Source organism: Nanorana parkeri, unplaced genomic scaffold, assembly GCF_000935625.1.
Source record: "Nanorana parkeri isolate BGI_ZX_2015 unplaced genomic scaffold, ASM93562v1 scaffold256, whole genome shotgun sequence".
Lineage (NCBI taxonomy): Eukaryota > Metazoa > Chordata > Amphibia > Anura > Dicroglossidae > Nanorana > Nanorana parkeri.
Window position 1 is genome coordinate 1,078,534 of NW_017306524.1, and position 27,579 is coordinate 1,106,112.

Below are 27,579 nucleotides of genomic sequence, written 5' to 3' on the forward strand. Positions count from 1 at the left end.
TTTATTAAATGTACAAAAGGAACAGTGACAGTGAACGGATTGAAAAAAAAAATTCCACTAGGGCACAAACTGAAAAGGTAGCATGCATTGGCCCATGTTAAAGACCAAACTTTGAAATGACATACATTCTTGCAGTGCTATATGGCCTCAGAGGGAACAAATGAATCTGACAATAATTTAGATCAGTTCAAAACTGCTTTGTGAAATGGATTAAGTGCAAAGTGACTCCTGAGATTGAAGCAAATTCATTCCTCTTTATTGGTTGCGTCTGCCCCAGCATCACCTTCTTCCTCCCCATGTGGACCAGCCAATGAGTAAAAGGGACCTACCAGCCAGTTTAGAGGAGTGTTAACTAAAAAGTCCATCACGTCATCCATGGAAGCCTTAATTTGTGTGAGCTTCTCTCTGCTGGTATGGATTAGGCTGTCTGATACTTCTTTATATGAAGAGGCAGAGAGGAAGTTCTGGTATACATCTGCAGCCATCATACTAACACTCTGGGCTTTGTTCTGGACATTTTGAGGAAGGCCTTGGACACTTGAAACCAAAGACAGGCATGCAGTTTGTAGTTGACGAGTCAGATTGCGTGCGATGGTTAGAGTGAGGGATTCAATTTGCTATCAACAGAACAAAAATATATGTTAGCTCTTAATGCAATGAAACTCATGGCTCAGTACATCATGAAGTGCTGGAAATGGTACTCACCTCAGTACTTTCAGACTCTCCATTAGTTTGCTGTCCTGTGCTCTTGGTCCATTCCACCCACTTATTGTACAGTGTCTCCTGTGCATCATTCATGTTTTTTCTGGCATATTCAATCTTGAAAACAGGATCACCAACATGGTTAGCATTATAAATAGACACTAAATTTGTAGAATGATGCAGGGGGTGGTGGGGATGATAAAGGACCCAGTAATGTCAGAAGCCCACTGTATTATCATTTCCAACCACCATTAGCTGCGCAGCAAGTGTAACTTGTCAAATGATCTTTTGCTTTTACCACAATACGCACTAGTCGTTTCCCTGCCTAGGAGGCATGTAGATAAGCTGTCCCGTTACAAGACTACATACTTCTCTGGATGGAGTACCAAGACTCCAGTCTCCCAATTCAGCACCTAGAGTCAAGTTCCCAGTCACTAGGCCACAGTTGGGGGGGAATACATTTAGTTTGGGAGTAAGATAGTGATCTGTCCCCATGACAGAAAGTGAAGTGTGACGATAATGGGGGTCCGAGTCTGAATATAAAAAAAAAAAAAAACTAAAAAGTCCATCACGTCATCCATGGAAGCCTTAATTTGTGTGAGCTTCTCTCTGCTGGTATGGATTAGGCTGTCTGATACTTCTTTATATGAAGAGGCAGAGAGGAAGTTCTGGTATACATCTGCAGCCATCATACTAACACTCTGGGCTTTGTTCTGGACATTTTGAGGAAGGCCTTGGACACTTGAAACCAAAGACAGGCATGCAGTTTGTAGTTGACGAGTCAGATTGCGTGCGATGGTTAGAGTGAGGGATTCAATTTGCTATCAACAGAACAAAAATATATGTTAGCTCTTAATGCAATGAAACTCATGGCTCAGTACATCATGAAGTGCTGGAAATGGTACTCACCTCAGTACTTTCAGACTCTCCATTAGTTTGCTGTCCTGTGCTCTTGGTCCATTCCACCCACTTATTGTACAGTGTCTCCTGTGCATCATTCATGTTTTTTCTGGCATATTCAATCTTGAAAACAGGATCACCAACATGGTTAGCATTATAAATAGACACTAAATTTGTAGAATGATGCAGGGGGTGGTGGGGATGATAAAGGACCCAGTAATGTCAGAAGCCCACTGTATTATCATTTCCAACCACCATTAGCTGCGCAGCAAGTGTAACTTGTCAAATGATCTTTTGCTTTTACCACAATACGCACTAGTCGTTTCCCTGCCTAGGAGGCATGTAGATAAGCTGTCCCGTTACAAGACTACATACTTCTCTGGATGGAGTACCAAGACTCCAGTCTCCCAATTCAGCACCTAGAGTCAAGTTCCCAGTCACTAGGCCACAGTTGGGGGGGAATACATTTAGTTTGGGAGTAAGATAGTGATCTGTCCCCATGACAGAAAGTGAAGTGTGACGATAATGGGGGTCCGAGTCTGAATATAAAAAAAAAAAAAAATAGAATTCTTTTGTTCCCCAGTCAGAGCACATACAGGCCTTAGTTTAGTCATTTGCCAGGCCTTCCACAGAACATAGATCTGCTATCTGGCTGTGATCTTTTATTGCCCCCTAGCAGAAGTGAGCCTCCAAGCCTTTTATGGCTGTCCCTAATTAAAAAGACATTGCACCAGGCCCTCATTACCAGTGGACAAGTTAATGTAAACAAGCAAGTCTGGTAGAGGTGACCCCACATTCACCTAAAAGTCATAAACCCGAGTTATCAAATCGAGCTACATTTCATAATCTGGAATTGGGCAGGGATAGTGTAAAATTAAGGGTATCCTCCTCCCTGCTTTCCCTCCCCAGCCCTGGGGGCCAGCTCCAGGACACCCTCCAAAAAGGAGCTTATAAAATATTCTGTCCAGGCGACTAGAGTGGGCTCTTGTTTTGAAAAACAAAAAGGAACTAAGAAGTGTTAACATTGCAGAAGAGTCCCCCCTTTAATCTCTGGACATTATCTGCTGGAAGCCTCTTGGAAGAGCCCTGCAGACTTCTTTGCTTATTGAACCGTCAGAACTCCTAATTCCAGGACTGGAGTGTATGTATGTATGTATGTATGTATGTATGTATGTATGTATGTATGTATGATTATTTTTATTTTTTTTCTTATTAACATCTTTTTCTGTATATTTTCTGCACCGTTTTTATAAAAGGACAATCTTAAAAATCGTTAAGCGTATCTCTACGCTCCAAATACAAACTTAAAGTATCCTTGCCTCTGTGAAGAGAGCTACTGTAGGGTGAATCCTGTCATATTCCTATCTGAGAGGACAGCGGTATCACAGGCATTGCTTAATTGTCGCAGCATTTGCTGGGCATGGTTTGTGTTCCATTACAAAAAACACATGGTGGCAGTGAACGTTTGTTAACCAACCCTGGTGACGATTGCTCTGTCTGCTGCCTGAGATTGTGTCCTGCGAGCTGGGAAATCTATGCAGGGTGAGGCAAGAGTGGTATCGCTACGTCCTTGTGACGCCCACGCTCGGTTCAGACTTGTGTATAGTCACATGGGATTGACGTACAGCAGGTTTGGGCCAGGCGTACGTCACACAGTTTGAGCTGTCACTAGATCAGGAAGAGGGCATTCTTAAGGCGATCCTCAAGTGACAAGAATGGATTCCACTTAAGTGCTCTTCTGGATGTGGCTATGGGTCACTCATGTAGAGAAAAAAAAAAAAAACATTTATAGAATAAAACCCCTCTGACATTGTAAGCTCTAGAACTAACTCTTTAGAAGACATGCTGCTAGTTTGTTCTTGTTAGAATATATGAATGCTATAAATGTTTTAACACAAGCATGCTACAGATGTGAACTAACCAGGTCAACAGTGGTCTGAAGTTGAGTAATGGCCTCCTGACTTTTGCATTTTGCATCCCTGAATCTTGTCAAGGCTTGTTGGTAAGCACGCTTGCGGGCCTTAGTGGAGAGGGATCCCAAGCGAACATAGTAGCTTGCTTTCTCTGTTGATACCTCAAACCCTTCTGTTTGTGCAGCCTCCGTTGCTTGGAAAAAAAAAAAAAGGGGAGGTTAAAGTTAGATTTTTCAAAGTGTTTTAATTGCACCAGTTAAAAGATTATGCCAAAAATGTAGGGAGTTGGTTGCCCACAGCCATTTCAGCTTGAAGACAGAGCACTCTGCATTTGGTTGGTTTTTGCCATGGATAGCAAACGGGAACTGTGGTAAAACCATGTGGCAAGAATGCCAATGTTATAAAAAACACTGCCAGGGGTGCTCCACAGTAGCAATTTGTATTATACCATAAATGTAGAAACCCAACACCCATAGAAAGATCAGATTGTCTGAGTTTACCAAATGTCTTTGTTTAAGCCATTCACTCTTCACAATAGGCAAGCAAGTAAATTCAGACCACTATCTCAACTCTGATTTATGGTGGCAAAGTGTCAGGTCAGCGGCAAAGAGGTTAACATTAGCTACCCCAACACAGTAGTTAAGCCTTTGTAATTAAGGCTAGTACTTACCTAGTTCTTCATCAGTTGGTGGCAGATATTGTTCCAGAAGAGTCTCAGACTTGGTAAGCGCAGTATCAACACCACTGCTCATCCTACGCACAGCTCCGCTCCCAAGAACAGTGTTAATGCTTCCATTTACAACAGCCTTGGTCATCTCCACACTGCCACACACAGCTCCCTTTGTCTTATCAACCACTCCGGTTATGCTCTGGATCACAGCATCTTTAGCATGGATCACAGCATCTTTAGCACCAACAACCACGTCAGAGGCATTAGCAACAATCTAAAAAGGAAAAGAGTAAATTTCAGTCTTAAGAGTGTTAGTGTTCTTCCACTGGTTTATTACAGCCAGCAAAACAGTATTTGGGATCGTTTTACAGTTTTGGCAAACCGATCATATGACCTCTCAGAAAGCAGATAAACCACCACATAGATTGGCAGACAGTGCAAAGTTGCATTTTTGTTTGGCTTCAAATTGTAGAGCTGCATGAAACCATTTCAAGTTTGACATCTTCCAGTGTAATTATAAGAACCGTTTTGAATTAAGATCCCCATGGCCAAAAAGTCAAGCCATAGTTCTTATGGGTCACAAGAAGAGATTTACCAATGTCCTCATGAGAGAAAACCCAGCATATTGCAGGCTACTGCTGCAGTGGTGCAGCCAGGAAAGATCGACAGTCAGGATCCACCTCACTACCCGATTGCCTCTAGAGGTAGAGCCCAGCTGTGCCCACCCCCTTCTCATTCCTCCAATCAGTTCTGGAGGATCAGAGGAATCCCTGCAGGGAGTAGTGACTGACAGTTCTGCTGTCTCCACAGAGATCACAAACTGTTGATCACTCAGTTATTGATCAATAGAGCCGACATGTGACAGCTGCAGTGTGACAAGTCAGCTCTAACTATGGGGATGAGTGCATTTCACTCTCCCCATAATTCTTTACTTGTGGAAGTCACTGCTCGTTTAAGGTCCATAATCCAGTTCATGTTTTATAAATCATTTAAATGAAACATGTAAGGGTTAGCATCCCTGTAAGGTTTTTATTACCATCTGTGTCCCTGCTGGGGAGATGAACCCTCCCATTTTCTAGGCAATGGCTGTCATAATGTCCAAAACCTGGAGGTGGCACTGGAAGAGAGGTGAATTCTACCAATGGGGACGCTTTTAAAGGATTTTCATCACTTTTGGTTTTGCTCTTGCGTCTATAGGACAGGAGGTTAAGGGAAATCTCCAGTATGGAACACAGACAGCAGAATACCAAACATTTAAGGTAAATCTACATTTTGTTCTAGATTAAGCCAAAATTGTGAAGTCTTCACTCCCTAACCTGAAGCACCATGGGAGGGAACGAAAGGAAGCATTGGGTGCTTCAATACTGCCATTGTAAAGTGTTTTTTTTTTTTATATTCGTTTACCCAAAAATGCAGCTATACTGCTGTGTAAGCTTTTGTTAGTCTGAGCATGAATTTCTCAAATCAGTAGAGGGCACAATGTAAGAGCCAACTGGTAGATGAATGATCAGCTTATTACTTGTTCTAAACTACAGGAGTGCTTAAGTAGCTGCAACACTTACCTTGTCACTAGGCTGATACAAAATAGGCAGTCTCTCTTCAATCTTATCAAGTCCAAGGCAAGCAAGGTTGTTCGCTATGGCAACTACAAGATGGAAAGAAAAACCATTTAGTCTGCAGCAACAGTAAAGTCTGCAGTAAAGTTCAGGGTGAATACTGAGCTGTGTGAAGTTGGCAACCTAATGTTTGTGAAACCTGAATAAGACTATACCATTCATTTGTGCCACAAAAACTAGCGTTTCTGCAAGGTTCGGTTTTTGAGATATTAAACATTCAGTTTAAGCCCCACCCACTTTGCACCCCATGTTGCTGAAATTTTAAACCAAACACGTCATTCGTTTGTGCTGGTTCGGTTTCAGAGATATTGCCCATTATAGTTGATGAAACCCCGCCCACTTTGCACCCCATGTTCCCGAAATTTAAAACACACCATTTGTTTGTGATGCTTTTTGGTTTCGGAGATATGGTACGTTGTTACCAAACCACACTGACTTTACACCTAGTTATTAAATCTTACATACAACTAGATTAGTTTGTTTCCAGCACAATATCTGCAAAACCAAAGCGGCACAAACAAATGGTGTGTTTGTTTTTAAAATTCGGTAACATGGGGTGCAAAGTGGGCAGGGCTTGAATGGAATGTTTCATATTTCAAAAACCGAACCGGCACAAATCAATGGTATATTTTCAGTCAGGTTTCACATGGGTTGCCAACTTCACACAGCTTGAATACTGAGCAACACTGTCTAGCTACATGACATTTCACCTACACAAGCCGCTAGGAAACCAAGCCGTCTGGCTCTGCAGGGTTTACAGCTACAGAAAATACTCATTTCTGGCAGTTGGATTTTTAGGAGACTGACTGGTTTGCTTTAAGTTGCATGCTTAAAACATTTGACCATGAACATTTTGTCAGATCTATGCGATTGTTCCAGCATCAGTTTCACTAAACACTACATAAACAAAGTTGGTTAAAAAAAAAAGTTTACTGTAATGGTAAGAAAACATACCAGAAATATCAGTTTCCATTGCTGCCTTCTGAAAATACCCATTGCCAGGGAATTCCTAAAATTATTATAAGGCAAGCCTTTAGATCAACAGTTTTTTTTTTTTTTATCTACTTGTTTGCTACCTGAAGGTCTGAAGCCACTGCCTGGAGCAAGGATATTGAAAGCAATCTTTAGAAGTCATGTCAGAAGCCTCCACACTGTAGCAGTGCTCAAATGAAACTATACACCTATACTAACTACACAACCAGTTACATTTTTAGAAAAAGAAACATACTTTGAGGTTCCAGTTTGTGGATTATTGGCATGGCCCCAGTCACAGCCACTGTAGTGATAGTCTTCACACTCTGCTCTGCCACACCACACACCGATTTCAGGTAGGGATGGGAATCCTTAGTGTTAACATACACAGATGACACTATATCATATGTTGAGCTCACCAAGGGGAGGTTAATGAGCCTAACCACCACATTCTGTTGTGGAAAATGTAAGAGTTAGACATCAGCAATCTTTTATACATACAACTGGTCATTCTACCCCCAAAGACAGAACTGCAGGTCTGTAAAACCCTATATGATTACACCTTAGAAATGGAGCAGACCCTCGCTTTTAGAGGCAACATGTAAATAACACCTTCAGGAAGTCTGAAAAGACCAAAAGTAGTTCAGCAGTTCCAACTAAAAGTAAACTCTGCTGCCTTACTGCAGTAGACAAGTTGCCACCTACCAAACCATGTACATTCATATTTAAGATACAAGACGATTTCTGGCCCACATCCCCTCCCTATACCAAAGGGGAATTTCACTTTCCTCAGGTGAATTAGGGAAAGAGAAATTTCCCTTTAACTGAGTCATGGGGTTCTCACTGCAGGATTCCACATTTAATTGAATTCAGTAGGGAATAAACACTTTTCCAGATTGCATTGCAATTGGAATACCTTTTTGGCTCAAATTGTTTTCCAAATATGCATCAATTGAGCAGGTTCTCTAGATTTATATTATGGCTCTGCACCCAGGAATGTGGTATGGGATACACTAGAGGCATATTTAAGAAAAATGTTAAAAAATTAAAATAATTTAGAAAACGTTGGACACAGTTTAGGCTAGAAAAACAAGCCGAGTTTATTACTAATCAGCTATCCGAACAAAGAAACTTTAATAAAACCCTTTCACAAAATGCTAGATACAAGCTCTTTTTACAAAGCAAATGCAATGGGAAAAGGACTGGGCATCAGCACAAATCGCTTGTACACACTGGGGAGATTAGAACAGATCCAGAGAAGATATTAACTTCTCTCCAATTGTTTCAGTCACTATAGTCTACAGCTCTCTATTCAGTTAAAAGTTTGTATCGGTTTTCAGGAAAGAGTGTCCTTGCCATCTTTACCCTCCATAGAAAATGAACAATTAGAATCTCCAATTACCGTAAGTTAACCACTGCTGTTTGGCAAGGCTTGTGGGATGCACAGCCTCACAAATGAGGTTTATATAAAGTAAGATATTTTATATACAAATAAGTAAACTAAAAAGAGATTGTAGTCCATCACAGGATGGAGCGGTGACTACTTTACAACACACAAGGGACCATGGGGAACAAGAGTAGTTACCCTCCAGAAGGAAGGACAGAGTCAGGAATTCAGAGAGGATTTGAGGATCTATAGCTGAGTGATACACAAATCAGATACGTTTTGTTAATAGTTCAGGTGATCAAATGGATTTAAGACCCAAGTTTAGTATCACTAAGGTGGTTAAGACCCACAAGCACTTCCATTACATCTTTAAATCACCATCTATTGATAACAGAAGCGGCCTACTACAGACATCTAAAAAGTTTTGTTTGGAACAAACAGACAGTTGCTCAAATAGACTGCAAAAGGGGGAAATACACTTTAAAAGCCTTTAGTTAAGAGCTTCCCACTGCAGCTTTCAAAGAGCAAGTACTTGTGGCATGCAAACCTATAGATAAACTAGCCCCAGCTGATATCATCCCCCCCTGAAATACTTGTAATCCCAGCCTAAGACCGGAAAGTCCGACTTTTACAAAAAAAGAGCCATTGACAAGGAAAGGATAAAAGGTAATAGGAAGGTAAGAGTATTACACTGGCCATACACCTTACAATTATCTGCAGATTTTCTGTGGTCAGATGGAAAAGGTGCAACAGATTCCTCCATCTACACTTAACCGTGTGGATGGAGTAATCTCCACCTGGGCCAATCTGTTGCACTTTTCCCATCTGACCACAGAAAATCTGCAGATAATTGTAAGGTGTATGGGCACCTTTATAGACGCACGCAGTCTAGTCCCAGTTACCTGCTGCTGTTGTTGTTGCTGCTCCACTAGCTCAGCCATAGTGTTCAACCTACAGGATAGAAACAGTACATTAGTGATGGAGGCTTGAGCTTTCAACCACAAAGACGCTAGAAACCACCATAGAAAACCGCTACAGACAGCAAATAGAAAACACCTGACTACAAGCACCCATACTTACTGGAACACACTCACCCTAAACAAATCACAAGATCACCAAGTACTGAATAACTTGCTGTGGGCTGTTCGCTCATTTATAGGGCATCCGGCCACGCCCCTACGACATAGACCCCTCCCTGCTATCAGCTGACCTTGAGGCAGCCGCGGTGACATCATCTGCATTGCTCTACACATGGAAGGGCAGCTGGCTATAACAGGGTATAGCAAGGTTGTAGGGGAGGTGACATGTCTAGGACTTGTGTAAACTGAAAGTGCTCATGGTGACATCCAGCGATCTGCAGTGGCTTACATGCCTGGCATTAGGACAGTGGTAACTAAGGCTAGGTTCAGATGTGGGCAATCCTGCAACTCGCGATCGCGCACAGTTGCACACAGCGATTGCCGCGCAGCCCGATTGATTTCAATGGGGTTACATCCGCGCGGCAATCATTTAAAAAAGGTACAACTACTTTGTTTGTGACACAAGACGCGCAGCTTTTTTTAGCCGCAATCGTGTTCAATTGCATGGGCGGTATTGCGGTGGGAAACCGCATGATCTTTCCAGCGCAACTGGAGTGCCATTAGCAAATAATGGCACTGCCAGGGCGATCGGCAGCGGTGGGCGATTCAGTTACTGCGCGGTTTTGTGCACGATTGCCGCACGGTCATGGATGGCCCAGGTGTGAACCTAGCCTTATATGAAGCCAAGGTGCACATTTCTGACCCTGTTTTATGTTACTCCCATATTTAGGGGCGGTTCACACCACAAAGTCTGCGTTCCAGAGCGTTTGGCCTCTGGAACACATGCCGGCCAGCTCCCTGCATTCAGGGGTAGGGGCGTGGTGGTGCATTGAAGTCAATGGCACCGCAGCCATGCACCCTGCCTGCAGTGCGATCGCCCGCAGACAGTCCAGTGCAATCTGCAAAAATGCTGCAAACACTATCGCGCAGTGTTAATTTAGTTGACGAAAATTTTTCGGTTTTTTTTTTGCCCGTTTTTCAGTAACAGAAACAAAAACAAAATGAAAGAGTAGTTAATGTGATGAAAATGATTTTCGTCCTGTACTCAATATTCGTCAACAAAATAAAATGAAAACGAAATCAATAATGAGAATCGTTGTCATTGATTATTATTCTCATCTGTTCCTCCTCCTTTCCTCCTCCTCTGGCCGCCGTTCCTCCTCCTCTGGCCGCCCTGTTCCTCCTCCTCTGGCCGTCCGTTCCTCCTCCTCTGGTCGCCCTATTCCTCCTCCTCTGACCGCCCTATTCCGCCTCCTCTGACCGCCCTATTCCTCCTCCTCTGACCGCCCTATTCCTCCTCATCTGGCCGCCGTTCCTCCACCTCTGGCTGCCCTGTTCCTCCTCCTCTGGCCGCCCATTATCTTCTGTGCTGCCCCGTTCCTTCTCCTCTTCTGCCGGTATTCTATCACCAGTCTCCAATCAGCGGTTTGAAACAATAGCCAGCCTGCTATTGGATATTTTAAAATGCAATAGCCAATAGCAGGCTGGCTATTGCACCCGCCCACTTCCTGCTGTCAATCAGCAGGGGAGGACCTGATAGAGAACTGTCTCCTTCAGTTCCCTTCTCTGCTGATTGACAGCAGGAAGTGGGCCTTATGATATGCTGATTTGAATCTCATTGAAATGTTGTGGTGGGATTTGAAAGGGACATTTCATGTAAGGAAACCAACCAACATTGTGTAACTGAAGGAAATATGTGTGGTCACAAATTCACAAAGTCGATATCAAAAACTAATGGCCAGCTGTGTAAAATGCTTAGAATAGGTCATTTCTGCTAAATGGGGCAATAACAGTTTCTGAGGCCAAGGATGTACTTAGTTTTTCCACAGTACACCATTGCACCTACTGTTATTTTTGTTAAAAAAAATGATGGAATGTTCTATTCAAGTATATCACCTTTATCTTTAGGCACTCTTTGAATAAAGATCTAAGGTTTGCCTGTACAAGTATGTTAAATAAAAAGTCAACAACTTCCATGGGGTGTACTTACTTTATCACTTGCCTGAGGAGAACTGGTTTTACTGATTTGGTGTGGTAAAGGTGAGCTCATGGTACTGATCTATTAGAGGATGGTGCTGAGGGTACAGTTATTTTCTTTGAAGGGGGAGTTGATTCTGTACTCCTAGGTGGCATAGAGATATATGGGAACAGTGGCTTAGTAGTTGGCCCTCCTGCCTTACAGTACTGGGGGTCAGGACACTATCTGTAAGGAGTTTGCATGTTCTGTGCTTGTGTGGGTTTCCTCTGGATACTCCGGTTTTCTCCCACACTCCAAACACATGCTGGAAGGTTAATTGGCTTCTGTCTTAGTTAGCACTGTAAGCATGCGAGATTGTAAGCTCCTTGATGGCAGGGACTGATGTGAATGTAAAGAGCTAAAATTGTTGGGGCTATAGAACTACCTATGATAATATGAAGCAGTCTATTGTGTTATGATATCAGTACCTTGACTTAAATGCTTTGATATCGATACTCATTAACGCTGAGCTATAAATATACAGGCTTGACATAACCACTTACCACACCTAAGCTATAGTTATACGGGTGTAACATCATAACTTCAGGATGAAAGCATTAGGACAAATGTAATCCCAGAATTTTGTATAGGTTGTTGTACCCATTACTTTACTATATTCTTCTGACTGATAGCTCGGCTCATGCAAGAGGAAGATCTAACATACAACAAATACATATTTCACTGGAAAAACAAAACAGGGTGTCTGTTTCCCCTACCAAGCCTAATTATGGTACGAGGGTCGCTGCTAAATGGCAGGTACACTGGACGGAAATTCGGAGATTCGGATGTATCCGAATTCCGAATTACAGCTAAAACGAATGCAAATGAATCCGAATTTATGATTTCCCGAAATTCGGTAGCGTTAGTCTGGACGAAATTTCGTTGCAGCAAAATGACATTAGAAAAAAATATATATATATTTTTTTTTTTACAGTCTGCAGAAGAAAAAAAAAAAAGAGAACCACTGCTTTAAAGGAACCATAAAAAGACATTGACACCTTGCTCATGTTGGGCAGTGTCTGTTTAAAAGGCACCCCCTGCCTCACCACTCCTGCCTCCATTACAGCCAGCAACAATACCCAGTGTTTCTGGGTATGTGACCTCCTCCCTGTGTCAGTCCTCGGGTTTAGCAGCAAATCACTATAGCCAAGTGCTGTCACATTGCTGAGTGATGTAAATACTCCACTTAGCATCCGACCCCAGCCAGCCAACACTAGGGATTTTAGTGGTAGCTGCGAAGTTGGCAGGAGCAACAGGAAAGCACCCTCAGGATAAATATTTGGGGTTCAGGGGCTTCCTTTTATACAGATACCATCATTTTCCCTGCATGGGTGAGGTAACAGTGTCTCTTTCAGGGGTTTCGTTTTTGGTGAATACGTATGGTTTTACAAACTACTCTGGTTGTGTTTGTGTAGTTTCTGGTGGATCAGGATATGGCTTTAATCAGTGAATGATCTTAAAGGATAACTTCAACTTTGATTAAATTGTCTTTAAATAAAGCCCCCTACCCCCTTGGGTGCAGGCAGCCTATACTTATAGTTCTCTTCAGCCCCAATCCATACATTTTACTACCAATATGCACCCAGCTGACTCTTCTTTATTATTTATGTATTACTGGTATTTATATATAGCGCCGACAATTTATGCAGGGCTGCATTGCACTCCCTGCCCTCAAGGAGCTTACAATCTAAGGTTCTATTTATTTCCATAGGTATCCATACTCTACGTCTTCAGTGGTCTCTCAGCAGAGTACAACTTCATAGGAATGAACGTGCCACGGTGTGCATGTGCAATCTGAAGAGGTGGCATACAGATCCATGTCAGTAAGATCCTGGATCAGGGCTGAAGGCAGGGGCGTATCTGCCGCAAGGCAAACAAGGTGTTTGCCTGGAGCGGCAGATTCGCTGAGGGCGGCGATGCTGCCTTGCCTAGGGAAGCTGAACTACATGTGGCTATAATAACCATGCTATTGATAGTAGCCTGGCCTTCACGTCATACAGGACCAGAAAAAAAAAATCCCATCATTGCCTATCATTATTAACTCCCTAGTCTGTCCCTCCTATATGATTTCAGCAGAAAATCAAATAGTATCCATAAGCTCCTGTATAGCTATCCTTAGGAATATCACCTATAAATGTACTCACGCTTTTGTATCCCTATTCTCAGACTGAAAAATGAAAAAACAGGCACATTGTAAATGGTACAATTTGGAAACAGGCATTTACTGACCCACTTATCACAAACCATAGTGTTGAGTGCCGTTATGACAGTGTGCATTGGCATAGAACTCTAGTCTACACAAAGAAAAATAATGCACTGAAATTGAAGAGTCTGACTTTTCAGGTTGAGAGTCAGGGCTAACACGTCACTTGAAATGTAATAGTTGCCTCTCTGGTAACTGCCTGACCTCACATACTATCTCTCTCCAAGTTCTTGAAGTACATAATGTAAAATAATAGAATCTCGTAGAAATATGGAAGCTGCTACTACTTTGTTTTTAAAAACGCTGGCATTATGGCCATCACCCTGATCCTTGCTTTACTATATAGTACGTCAGTGACCTAGAACAAGGGGTGGGACCCCAAATCAGTGGTGCATTAAGTAGTGAAGAAGGAGGTTGACAACCCCAGAGCTTATACCTTTAACATTCAAATTATGTCCCATGTTGCTATTTCACAGGTTCTCTATAAGAGCAAAATCAAAATCCCTAGGGCTCTGTTACTCCAGGAGCTAGAAGAATGCAAGAAATAAAAGGGAGGATTCAGCTAAAGATGATCTCTATAAAATGTTCATAATATCGAGAAAAGCTCAGAAGTTGCAATTTCTCCTTCTGAGAATGGAAGTTTCCTCTGTCTCCGGCAGGGATGGGCCAACATAGAGGCAGGAAAGACTCCCACCATGGGCAAAGGCGCACAGCTGAAACCTTTCCGATCTTTGAGGATCAGCTTTTAAACACAACTATAGCCAAACCTTTTTTTGGTTTAGCTCTCTTGCAGGTCACAGGAGTACATTTACTAATCAGCATATAGCGGGCTAAAGCCAGCACAGATCCCGAAAATGTTGTCGGGATCCACCCCACTGCATGATTGACAGCTGGCTCTGCATCTCCAGAACCAGATGTGCCCTCATCTCATCTGTGCCTCCAGCGAGTGCTGGCAGAGGGGGATCCCTGCAGGCAGCGGTGACTGACCGTCACCACTCTCTGCAGGTAGAAGCCGTGATCTGAGCGATAAGCGGTTTGTGATCACTCAGATCTTAAACTTTATTGCTGGCGCATGACAACTGCAGTGTCACATGCCGGCTCAAACTTTTGGTAAGAGTACATTTTACATTCCCAATAGTTCTCCTTTAATTCAGAAAGGGACAGTTACACTTTGTAATCTGGGCCTTGTGAGCCAGAGGACTTTGTTCCAGCACTGGTCTCTAGCTTTGGTACTTTGAGCCAATGAAGTCAGATCTTCACTCCCGATATGCATTTTTATTGCAGGTTAGTGACTCTAAAGCCTATGCTTCCCCAAACAATTTATATTTCAGAAAATTTTTCCTAGCCCTGTCAGAGGGATTCTATATTGAATGTTGCTGTATAACAAGTGCTGTATAGTTTTGGAAATGAGAGTCCCGCCACCCTAACATTCATGCTCAATTCTGCCTGTTTTCTTTGAGTATAATGTGGCCCAAAAATTAAGCATCAGAGACTGTTGATCCAGGGAATATCCGATTGCCTTATGGGATCAGGAAGGAATTTTTTTTCCCCCTGTTGGAGCAAATTGAACCATGCTTTAAAGGGGTTTGCCTTCCTCTGGATCAACAGTGGGTAATTGTGGGCATAGTGTTCTGTGGGAGTGTGTCATGGTCTGGGGCTGCATGAGTGCTGCTGGCACTGGGGAGCTACAGTTCGAGAGAACCATGAATGCCAACATGAACTGTGACATACTGAAGCAGAGCATGATCCCCTCCCTTCGGAGACTGGGTCACAGGGCAGTATTCCAACATAACGACCCCAAACAGCCCAAGATGACCACTGCCTTGCTAAAGAAGCTGAGGGTAAAAGGTGATGGACTGGCCAAACATGCCTCCAGAGCTAAACCCTATTGAGCATCTGTGGGGCATCCTCAAACAGAAGGTGGAGGAATGCAAGGTCTCTAACATCCACCAGCTCCGTGATGTCCTCATGGAGGAGTGGAAGAGGACTCCAGTGGCAACCTGTGAAGCTCTGGTGAACTCTATGGCCAAGAGTGTTAAAGTAGTGCTGGAAAATAATGGTGGCCACACAAGACATTTTGGGCCCAATTTGGACATTTTCACTTAGACATTAATGGCTTTGTGCGGTTTAGACAATGACTGTTAGGAGAACTATGAGGTAAGTGCGGTAAGTGCTTTTCACTCACCTCATAGTTCTAGCCGACCTGTGACAATGAGACTGCCACAGGTCGGCTCAGTAGATCAGGAGGTGAGCGAACACATACCGGGTTTGCTCACCTCTCGATCCTGTCACGGCCCTCTGCCGTGACAAGGGGAGGGGCTGGAGCCCCCTCTCTGCCAGCGCTGACTGGCGGAACGGACGGGGGAGGGGTACAGCTGGCTCTGCCTCTAGATAGGCAGAGCCAGCTGTCACTCATGCAGCTGGGCAGATCCCATCATCTAAGTCGGGATCCGCGCCAGCTGCAGCGTCTCAGTATACCGCGAGCTGTAGCTCGCGGTATACTGAGCTTAGGGTAACGGGAGGACGCTAGTTTGTGTCCTCCCGTTACCCTAAGGAGAACTATGGGGAAAAAACACTGACCCCATAGTTCTCCTTTAAGTTTTTTTGAGGGAGAGTAAATGTACACTGATATACAAGCTGTACACACTACTTTACAATGTAGCAAAGTGTAATTTCTTCATCACATGAAATAATGTTTACAGAAATGTGAGCGGTGTACTCACTTCTGTGAGATCATACATACCACAGTATTTAAAAAAAAAAAAATCTTGACCACTCATTTTATTGTAGCAGGGTGTAACAGAAGCAAGCTGCAACTTTGCATTTGTTGCCTTGGGCAAGTCTCATTTTGTTTTCAATGTTTCTCTGGGTGTACATCCAGCAGGAAAGATCGGGGGGGGAGAGAAGAGACACTGCCATCCAATACTTGGAAGCGTTTAATGCCAAAAGATAGCAGGTACAGCTCAGTAAGAAGAGGGAAGTTTAGTCACCAGCACACCTAAGGCAAGTATTCTTGTTTTACAGTATTTTAAGCAGCATCACTTTAAGCAGACTAACAGGTCTGGTGTTCCATGTTTTGGCTCGCATTCTAACTGACCAAGAATAGCAATAAAAACCCTACACCAGTAGTGAGAAAATGGGGATGGCTCCTCCACACCATTACTTGCCAAACCAAGGCGGTTAAAACTGGGTGTCAAGAAACTAGCAACTGAATGCATTTTAGTAGGTGTTCACCCAACAATGCAGTGCTCTGCCAGATAGTACCAGTGTGCGCAAGTGCAAAAGGAGAAAGAAAAAACACTTAGTAAGCACTTGGCACAAAAATGTACAACCCTTTAGAATACTGTAAACAGTCTAAACATGATTCATTTACCTTCACATAAGAAATGCATGCAGCACTATAGCAGCCAAGTGAGACTTTTTTTACAGTGCCAATGTTAACATGGACATGAGTTGCACAAAATACCAAAACATCTTTGCCCTTAGTCGCATAGACGTCAGCTAGTAGGAGGTGTACAGCATGCCTTTGCAATGCTTTAGCAGCTTTGACTAAAATAGCTTCAAACTTTAGTATGGGAAAGTTAAACACTTTGAGTAATGACTGTCACTAAAGCAGTTAGCAGGCCTTCAAGGTTTTCGTACTAGATCTTTTGACAAGCTGGCAGCACCTGCATTAAGGGGAACTTTAACGGGAGCAACTTGAAGGCACTAGAAGAGAAAAAAAAAAAAAAGAAGGAGGGAGAGAGCTAGCTGTACATGATGCTTATGTGAAGGCCTTATTGGAGGTACAGCGAGGAAGGGGAGGTAGCAGTGTACTCAATTTGTACGTCAAAGTGTTTTAATTGCACCAGTTAACCAAGATCATGGATAAAAATAGAAAAAGTCCTAATGTTATCAAGTAGGCAGAGGGGACCTTGGACCTCCAAGCAGCACATGTATTATGAGTCAGTAATTTTGTAGTGAAGCCAGAGACACCAGGCAAGTAACTTTTCACAAGGTTAGCAATAGGGCCTTCTTAAAACACATATTACATTTATAGTAGGTTTGTATTGTAACTGACCAACTCTTGCCAGTTACACTTATCAAGTAATATTTGGGCCCTTGATTTTCTTGCATAGATTGAACCATTTGTTAAAATCAAAATCATTTAAAGTTAGGCAAGTAACAGGCTTGTTACAAAGTTCATGGTCCCCCTGCGAGCCATTTCCTCACAAATATGCAAGTAGCTGCTTTGTACCAATCCTATGTCAGGTTTTATGGCACATAAAAGTTTAGTGAAGTAATGCAACCTCAAGTGGTTTAGGAATTTTATCTTGACCCATTGAGACACACCTGTCTATGTTCAACATTTACATAGCAGATCCATTGCATCCTGGTATGCAGCATGACCTGCAGGTAGTTTTAAAGCATATTACTTATAGCATGGGCAAGAGGAAAGTCATCATTGACAACAGCAAGTAATGCAAAATATTTATTAAATGTACAAAAGGAACAGTGACAGTGAACGGATTGAAAATACAAATTCCACTAGGGCACAAAAACTGAAAAGGTAGCATGCATTGGCCCATGTTAAAGGCCAAACTTTGAAATGACATACATTCTTGCAGTGCTATATGGCCTCAGTTGGAACAAATGAATCCGACAATACTTTAGATCAGTTCAAAACTACTTTGTGAAAACTACTTTGTGAAATGGATTAAGTGCAAAGTGACTCCTGAGATTGAAGCAAATTCATTCCTCTTTACTGGTTGCGTCTGCCCCAGCATCACCTTCTTCCTCCCCACGTGGACCAGCCAATGAGTGAAAGGGACCTACCAGCCAGTTTAGAGGAGTGTTGTTAGCCAAAAAGTCCATCACATCATCCATGGAAGCCTTCATTTTTGTGAGCTTCTCTCTGCTGGTATGGATTAGGCTGTCTGATACTTCTTTATAAGAAGAGGCAGAGAGGAAGTTCTGGTATACATCTGCAGCCATGGTACTAACACTCTGGGCTTTGTTCTGGACATTTTGAGGAAGGCCTTGGACACTTGAAACCAAAGACAGACATGTAGTTTGCAGTTGATGAGTCAGATTGCGTGCGATGGTTAGAGTGCGGGATTCAATTTGCTATGAACAAAGCAAAAATATAAGTTAGCTCTTAATGCAATGAAACTCATGGCTCAGTACATCCCGAAGTGCTGGGATGGTACTCACCTCAGTACTTTCAGACTCTCCCATTAGTTTGCTGTCCTGTGCTCTTGGTCCATTCCACCCACTTATTGTACAGTGTCTCCTGTGCATCATGCATCTTCTGATTGGCATCATTCATGTTCTTTCTGGCATATTCAATCTTTAAATCAAGATACCCAACATGGTTAGCATTATAGATGCAGACAGAAGTCTATTGTAGTAGATTAATTATGCAGGGGGTGGTGGGGATGATAAAGGACCCAGTAATGTCAAAGCACTTTATCATAATTTCCAACCACCATTAGCTGCATAGCAAGTGTAGCTGGTCAAGTGATCTTTTACCACAATATGCATTAGAATAGTTTCCGTGCCTAGGAGGCAGGTAGACAAGCTGTCCCGTTACAAGACTACATACTTCCCTGGATGGAGTACCAAGACTCCAGTCTCCCAATTCAGCACCTAGAGCCAAGTGCCCAGTCACCAGGCCACAGTTGGGGGGAGTGGGGGATAATATATTTGGTTTGGAGCAAAAAAGTAATCTGTCCCTGTGAAAAAGTGAAGTGAACACAGTTTGAGCCGTCACTAGATCAGGACTAGGTCATTCTTAAGGTGATCCTCAAGTGACAAGCGTCCAAGAAGGGATTCCACTTAGATGCTCTTCTGGTTGCAGCTATGGGTCACTCATGTAGGGAGAAACCCCAAAACATTAACTACAGAATAAAACCGTTGTGACATTGTAAGCCCTAGAACTAACCCTTTAGAAGACATGCTACAATATATTAACAAAAGGGAACAGAGCGCCACCTCAGTGTGTAAAATAGTTTTACAATAAATAAAACAAGGGATAAAAGTACTCGCAAAGGTTTATCAGGCTTTAACAACAAATGAGAGGCCACACTGTGTTAACCCAACATGGTATATCCCCGACCATGTAACGCGGTAGTCTCCGGTCACATCACCGCCCGCCAAGATTGACATGTTTCAGGGGCAAGCCCTCTTCCTCTGAAACGTGTCAATCTTGGCTGACTGCGGTCGGTGGGCAGTGATGTGACCGGAGACTACCGTGTTACATGGTCGGGGATATACCATGTTGGGTTAACAGATAGTGTGGCCTCTCATTTGTTGTTAAAGCCTGATGAAAACGTTTGCGAGTACTTTTATCCCTTGTTTTATTTATTGTAATAAACTATTTTACACACGAGGTGGCGCTCTGTTCCCTTTTGTTTTCTATATTCGTGGTGGAAGCCCCAGAGCCTTGGATGAGCAGCCCCTCAAGTCTGTAGAAAAAAAAAATAAACTGTTGAAACTCTGAGTGTGCAACAGCAAGCGGATTGTTCAGCTGGCAGCCATTAGCGCCAAGAGCTAAAGAAAACTTTTTGTACAATATATTAATGCCTATGATGCTATAAATGTTTTAACACAAGCATGCTACAGATGTGTACTAACCAGGTCAACAGTGGTCTGAAGCTGAGTAATGGCCTCCTGACTTTTGCATTTTGCATCCCTGAATCTCGTCAAGGCTTGTTGGTAAGCACGTTTGCGGGCCTTAGTGGAGAGTGATCCCAAGCGAACATAGTAGCTTGCTTTCTCTGTTGATACCTCAAACCCTTCTGTTTTTGCAGCCTGTATTGCTAAAAAAATTTTTTTACAGGAATTGAGGTAAAACCATTTGGCATTTGTTTAAACAATTCTCTTCACAATAGGCAAGTAACTTCAGAACACTACCCCAACTCTGATTTATGGTGGCAAAGTGTCAGGTCACAGAGCAAAGAGGTTAACATTAGCTACCCCAACACAGTAGTTAAGCCTTTGTAATTAAGGCTAGTACTTACCTAGTTCTTCATCAGTTGGTGGCAGATATTGTTCCAGAAGAGTCTCAGACTTGGTAAGCGCAGTATCAACACCACTGCTCATCCTACGCACAGCTCCGCTCCCAAGAACAGTGTTAATGCTTCCATTTACAACAGCCTTGGTCATCTCCACACTGCCACACACAGCTCCCTTTGTCTTATCAACCACTCCGGTTATGCTCTGGATCACAGCATCTTTAGCATGGATCACAGCATCTTTAGCACCAACAACCACGTCAGAGGCATTAGCAACAATCTAAAAAGGAATAGAGTAAATTTCAGTCTTAAGAGTGTTAGCAAAACAGTATTTGGGATCATTTTACAGTTTTGGCAAACCGATCATATGACCCCTCAGAAAGCAGATAAACCACCACATAGATTGCCAGGCAGACAACAGTACAAACTTGCATTTTAGTTTGGCTTCAAATTGTAGAGCTGCATGAAACCCATTTCAAGTTTGACATCTTCCAGTGTAACCATAAGAACGGTTTTGAATGAAGACAACTATGGGCAAAAAGTCTGGCCCATAGTTCTTATGGGTCACAGGAAGACATTTACCAATGTCCTCATGAGAGAAAACCCAGCATATAGCAGGCTACTGCTGCAGAGGTGCAGCTAGGAAAGATCCCGACAAAAATCATTAGGATCCACCACGCTACTGCGTGCCTCTAGAGGTAGAGCCAGCTGTGCCCACCCCTTCCCTGTCTATCCTTCCAGTCAGTTCTGGAGGATCAGAGGAATCCCTGCAGGGTGCAGTGACTGAGTCACTGCTGTCTCCACAGAGATCAAACTGTTGATCACTCAGTTATCGATCAATACAGCTGACATGTGACATCTGCAGTGTGACAAGTCAGCTCTAACTATGGGGATGAGTGCATTTCACTCCCCATAGTTCTCCTTTAATTTAAGTCACTGCTTGTTTGAATGTCCATAATCCAGTTCATGTTTTAAAAAGCATTTAAATTAAACGTGTAAGGGTTAGCATCCCAGTAAGGTTTTTATTGCCATCGGTTGGGGAGATTAACCCCAACCATTTTCTAGGCGATTGCTGTCACAATGTACAAAACCTGGAGTTGGCAATAGAATAGGTGAATTCTACCAATGGGGGCACTTTAAGGATTTTACTCACTCTTGGAAAGATGTGCTTGTAATTTGTGCATCTACAAGACTGAAACTGGGGCGGACTAACCATACAGGCCGCCGACAGAGGCCGTATCTCGGAAGAAAGTTGCTGGTAGACTGCTCAGGTAAGCCTGCACTTTCCTCCACATGGCACAATTCACTATAATAATGTATTGCTATACAGAGCAATATAGCACCAGCTATAGACGACTACAAAACCCAGCAATAGTACATTATACAGCGCAATACAGAATACCACCAGTTATAATGTATTATTGCTGGGATTTGTTGTATTCCTCTATAGCTGGTGATATTGTGTATTGTACTATTGGTTGGATTTGTAGTCCTCTATAGCTGGTGCCATTCTGCATTGATGCTGTATAAATGTTACACTTTCTATTAAACGCCACAATTTTACTTCCACCGCTCCAAGCTTGTGCCCGTGATTGACTACAATCTAGTAGTCACTGGAGCCTTTATCATCAGATTAATCCAACTTAATAATCGGCTAACCGATTCTGAAAATAATCATTGGCTACAGCCCTAGTGAGCATTCACCTGTGTGCTGGCATGGAAGGAGCTGCCCATTAATACATGTGTGGGTGACGTCCCACAGGGATCAGACTGATGGCTAATCCCAGAGAAGTTGTGTATTTGTCATTCTAACTGCCCAGTCTGCCGTACATTGGGTCGGGTCTGAGATCTGCCATACATTGGTTCTGGTCTGAGGTTTGCCATGCAATCTATCATTTAGAGTACTTGAAACACAGCGCTAGAGATAAAGTCAACAAAATATGTGTAAATATTCACAGATTGGGTTAAGTGATCAGTGGATATCAATGTATAAATTATGTGTATTCGAAACACATAATCGAAACATGTTAATCTGCTCTCTCATCCCACCAGCTTGTTTCTTATTAGCACTGCAGCCCAACTGACTGGCTCCTAGTGCTTCTCCTCCCTTGTAGCCTGTCCAGGTCGGGAGAGGAGAAAGAAAATACCATGGGATCCGTGAGTATGCAGCGGAACCACAGCAAGCTGCTCGACAAAAAACCACTATTGGTCTTTCTGCTTTTAAACCCTCATAACCCTGTTGATTCCGGAGAGAAAGTTCGTTAGTAATACGCCTAGGCTAAGCGGTCCCTGGGTCTGAAAGACAGCTCCAGCACTACAGCCGGAAAACATCTCTCCTACTGCCCGATTCTAACGCGGGAAGAACATACTCGAAGGCAGGACGGGACCGGATACCATATCGTCAAGACCCTGATATTTGCGCATATCCACCGTAACCCGGTGAGTACCCATTACTAAGGGGGCTGTCGGACTAAGGAGATAGGAACTAACAATCATCCGTCTTCAAAACCCCCCCTGTCCTGTTCTTACATTGCCTATTTTTTGAGATCTACTCTTCATATCGCCCATTGAACATTGCTGCCTCTGGCATCGCCTTCACTTATTTAAAGAAACAATTCAAGATTAATATAGATCACTGAATGCTATTTTTTTTTTTGTTTCAGCTTTTTTGAAAAAACTGTCACAGATTATTCACTGTAATCTTTTTGAGACGTTTTTTCTGATACTGTGTTATATATTTCCAATGAAGTTGTAATGCCGTATTATATTCACTAATCGAAGCTGATTTTATCCATCTACTATCATCTATTATTACTTAATCTTAATCGAAGCTGATTTTATCTATTTATTATTATTCAATTTTACTATTTATTCTTTGTCATCTAAGTTCATCACGATTATTCACTTACGTTTGAATGTCATTTATATCTATTAGCCATAGGCTACACTTTATGTTGTTCACATAGTGATACAAACCATCTTTTTCGTTTACTTTTTATGACTGTTTCGAATACACATAATTTATACATTGATATCCACTGATCACTTAACCCAATCTGTGAATATTTACACATATTTTGTTGACTTTATCTCTAGCGCTGTGTTTCAAGTACTCTATCTATCTAAAGGCGGTTCACCTCCTTTATTTTCATAGCTGCTTTTTGATACAAGTACAATTTAGCCATATCCAGGAGCGCAGATTTATTTTTCCTATATAAATCTATCATTTAGCTCACTTTACAAATTGCCCATATTGGTCTAGATTTTTCAATTCTCCTACGAGTTGCCCGCCAAATTTACCTGTTAGTGAATTGGCCCATTATTTTAAAAATAATGTGGAGAAATAATTTCTGTATCACAAGAAGGTTTATGCAGGTGGGGCTTGTATATGGGCCCGATAATCTACTGGCCCTGGACAGGAGGTTAAGGGAAATCTCCAGTATGGAACACAGACAGCAGAATACCAAACGTTTAAGGTAAATCTACATTTTTGTTCTAGATTAAAGTATAATTAAAGCCTGTTTTTTTTTGCATAGATCTACTGTCTTCCCCACATGCTCCCATCCAAAAATGTGAAAATTCTCGGGTGGCCACAAAGCATCTTGGGTCGGGCGCAGTCCACATTTTCAGCTGGGAGACGAGGAGAGACACAAGGTAAGGCTATGGACACGTGCACCCGCATGCAGACACCGTGAGACAGAAAGTGCCAGCAAGGACAGAGGAATCAGCGCTGGATCGGAGACCCGCAGCAGGACAGGAAAGAAGATCGGATTAAGAGAATCATTTAAGGTAAGTGCTTTAAGTAACATTGGGGAGTTTAGTGTTATCAGTGATTGATGGCCCTAAAATGATTGCTCTCACTGCGACATGTAACATGTGTAGCGCAATTGTAATTTTTGCGCGCTGGGGCACCGGACGCGCATTTACAGCTGCGTAAACGTGGGGGGAGTTAAACATTTTAGGGTTTTTTTCCCCCCTTTTTTATTATTTGTTACTTTTATTTTTATTTATTTTTTTGCACTTATTGTTATTGCTATTATATAGGGGGATAACAATCCCCCTATATAATAGCAAAGGCACACTGACAGGTCCTCTTTATGGAGACATTAGGGGTCACCTGTGGACCCCAAAAGAAGCAGAGATCTGCTTCATCAGCTTCTTCTCTCTGGCTATAGCAGCCAGATGACTGACAGGTGAATGCCGAAGTGATGTAATACACATCACTTCTGCATTCACAGCACAGATTGACATCAGCAAGGAGCTGATCTGACGCCCTCCGAGCCAATCCCGGGCCGCAGACGGGGCAGCCGCTGCGAACGAGCACATAGACGATCGGCGGGCTATGGAGCCGCTGATCGTCTATATGTGAAACACCCGGTAACGGGTGTGTGCAATGGTCAGGTCTTTTCTGCCCGTGCGTGCCCGCTAGGGGGCGCACGCGAGCAGAAAAAAAAATGCCGTCAACCCGCCAATGCTGCAGTGCCGTCCGTCCATTTTTTTACTACGGGCGGATGGCAAGTGGTTAAGCAAAAATTGTTAAATCTTCACCCCCTAACCTGAAACACCATGGGGAGGGAAAATAATTACCTTGTCACTAGGCTGATACAAAATAGGCAGTCTCTCTTCAATCTTATCAAGTCCAAGGCAAGCAAGGTTGTTCACTATGGCAACTACAAGATGGAAAGGGGAAAAGATTTAGTCTGATGCAACAGTACACTGCTCTGCAGTAAAGTTCAGGGTGACTACTGAACAACACTGTCTAGCTACATGACATTTCACCTACTTCCTATACAAGCCGCTAGGAAACCAAGCCGTCTGGCTCTGCAGGGTTTACAGCTACAGAAAATACTCATTTCTGGCAGTTAGATTTTTAGGAGACTGACTGGATTGGCTTCAAGTTGCATGCTTAAAACATTTGACCATGAACATTTTGTCAGATCTTGGTGATTGATCTAGCCTCAGACGTGTCACTAGCACTAATCTACAGAAACAAAAAGGTACAGCAAAAATTGTTTACTGGAATAGTAAGAAAACACACTTAGAAATATCAGTTTCCATTGCTAGGGAATTCCTAAAACTATTATAAGGCAAGCCTTTAGATCAACAGTTTTTTTTTTTTATCTACTTGTTTGCTGCCTGACAAAGTTCTGAAGCCACTGGATCAATACGACATTGAAAGGAATCTTTAGAAGTCATGTCAGAAGCCTCCACACTGTAGCAGTGCTCAAATGAAACTATACACCTATACTAACTACACAACCAGTTACATTTTAGAAAAAGAAACATACTTTGAGGTTCCAGTTTGTGGATTATTGGCATGGCCCCAGTCACAGCCACTGTAGTGATAGTCTTCACACTCTGCTCTGCCACACCACACACCGATTTCAGGTAGGGATGGGAATCCTTAGTGTTAACATACACAGATTGCACTATATCATATGTTGAGCTCACCAAGGGGAGGTTAATGAGCCTAACCACCACATTCTGAGGGGGGAACAAAAACACTAAGAGTTAGACATCAGCATTATTTTATACATTTGAGGCATACATACAACTGGTCATTCTACCCCCAAAGACTGAACTGCATGTCTGTAAAACGCTATGTGATTACACTTAGAAATGGAGCAGACCCTCACTTTCAGAGGCAACATGTAAATAACACCTTCAGGAAGTCTGAAAAGACCAAAAGTAGTTCAGCAGTTAAACTAAAAGGTAAACTTTTGGTGCTTTACTGCAGTAGACAAGTTCCCACCTACCAAACCATGTTCATTCATATTTAAGATACAAGACGATTTCTGGCCCACATCCCCTCCCTATACCAAAGGGCAATTTCATTTCCCCAGGTGGATTAAGGAAAGTGAAATTTCCCTTTAACTGAGTCATGGGGTTCTCACTGCAGTTTTCCACATTTAATTGAATTCAGTAGGGAATAAACACTTTTCCAGATTGCATTGCAATTTGAATTCCCTTTTGGCTCAAGTTGGTTTCAGATTATGGATCAATTTAACAGGTTCTCTGTTCCTCTAGATTTATATAAGGGCTCTGCACCCAGGAATGTGGAATGGGATACACTGGAGGTATATTTAAGAAGGATTTTTGTTTTAAAAGAATACATAAATTCAGCAGAAAAAAGTTTGACACAGTTTAGGCTAGAAAAATATGAAGCAGGAGTTTATTACGGATCCTCTACCCCAAATTCTGAAAAAATAAGAAGCATGACGCATAGAAACATTTAGATACAAGCCCTTCATACAAAACAAATGCAATAGGAACAGAGTACTAGGTATTTAGCACAAATAACCCGTACACACTGGGGAGGGGAAATTATAACAGATCCAGAGAAGATAACAACTTCTCTCCAATTGTTTCAGTCACTATAGTCTACAGGACGTTATTCAGTTAAATGGTTTACATAGGTTTTTAAGGGAGGGAAAAAATAAAAATAAGTGTCCTTGCCATCTTTACCCTCCATAGAAAATGAAAAAATTCAGGTGATCAAGTGGATTTTTAAGTCCTAAGTTTAGTGTCACTAAGGTGACAAAGACCCACACATGCATCCCTTATCTTCAAATTACCATCTATTGATAACAGAAGCTGCCCATCATGGTAGTTATAATCCAGACATCTAGAAAAGGTAAGTGGTTTTTTTTTTTTTTTGGAAACAAAGTGGCAGTTCCTCAAATAGGACTGCAAAGGTTGGAAATACACATTAAGCCTTTAGATAAGAGCGTTCCACTGCAGCTTGAGCGTTCCACTGCAGCTTTTAGAAGTACAAGGACTTGGAGTGTAAACCTATAGAGAACTAGCCCCAGCTGATAATCATGCCACCCTGAAATACTAGTAGCAGACAGACCGGAAAATCCAACTTTCTTCACAAAAAGAGCCATTGACAAGTAAAGAGGATAAAAAGGTGATAGAAAGATAAGGATTAGGCTATGACACAGCTCATTGTAGAAGCACGCAGTCTAGTCCCAGTTACCTGCTGTTGTTGTTGCTGCTCCGCTAGCTCAGCCATAGTGTTCAACCTACAGGATAGAAACAGTACATTAGTGATGAAGAAGGCTTCAGCCATCATCCACAAAGCCACCAGAAACCACTACAGAGAGCAAATAGAAAACACGTGAC

The 27,579-nt window shown here is 42.5% G+C and overlaps 2 protein-coding genes across 2 annotated transcripts; both read right to left on the minus strand.

Annotated features, from left to right (window-relative positions):
• Positions 1 to 27: 27 nt before the first annotated feature.
• LOC108787345 (perilipin-2-like) lies at positions 28 to 27,505 on the minus strand. The gene is given in 8 exon segments (XM_018556869.1): positions 28 to 267; positions 18,198 to 18,610; positions 18,669 to 18,788; positions 20,075 to 20,259; positions 20,461 to 20,734; positions 25,042 to 25,124; positions 25,743 to 25,938; positions 27,434 to 27,505. Coding segments are annotated over 8 exon segments (1,329 nt in total). The 5' UTR covers positions 27,470 to 27,505; the 3' UTR covers positions 28 to 245.
• LOC108787335 (perilipin-2-like) lies at positions 276 to 9,101 on the minus strand (the record flags this gene model as incomplete). Its single annotated transcript, XM_018556861.1, has 8 exons — positions 9,063 to 9,101; positions 7,030 to 7,231; positions 5,748 to 5,830; positions 4,186 to 4,459; positions 3,524 to 3,708; positions 1,669 to 1,725; positions 706 to 783; positions 276 to 617 (listed from the first exon to the last, which is right to left on the minus strand). Coding segments are annotated over exons 1-8 (1,260 nt in total), but the record flags the coding sequence as incomplete, so codon positions are not given.
• Positions 27,506 to 27,579: the final 74 nt, after the last annotated feature.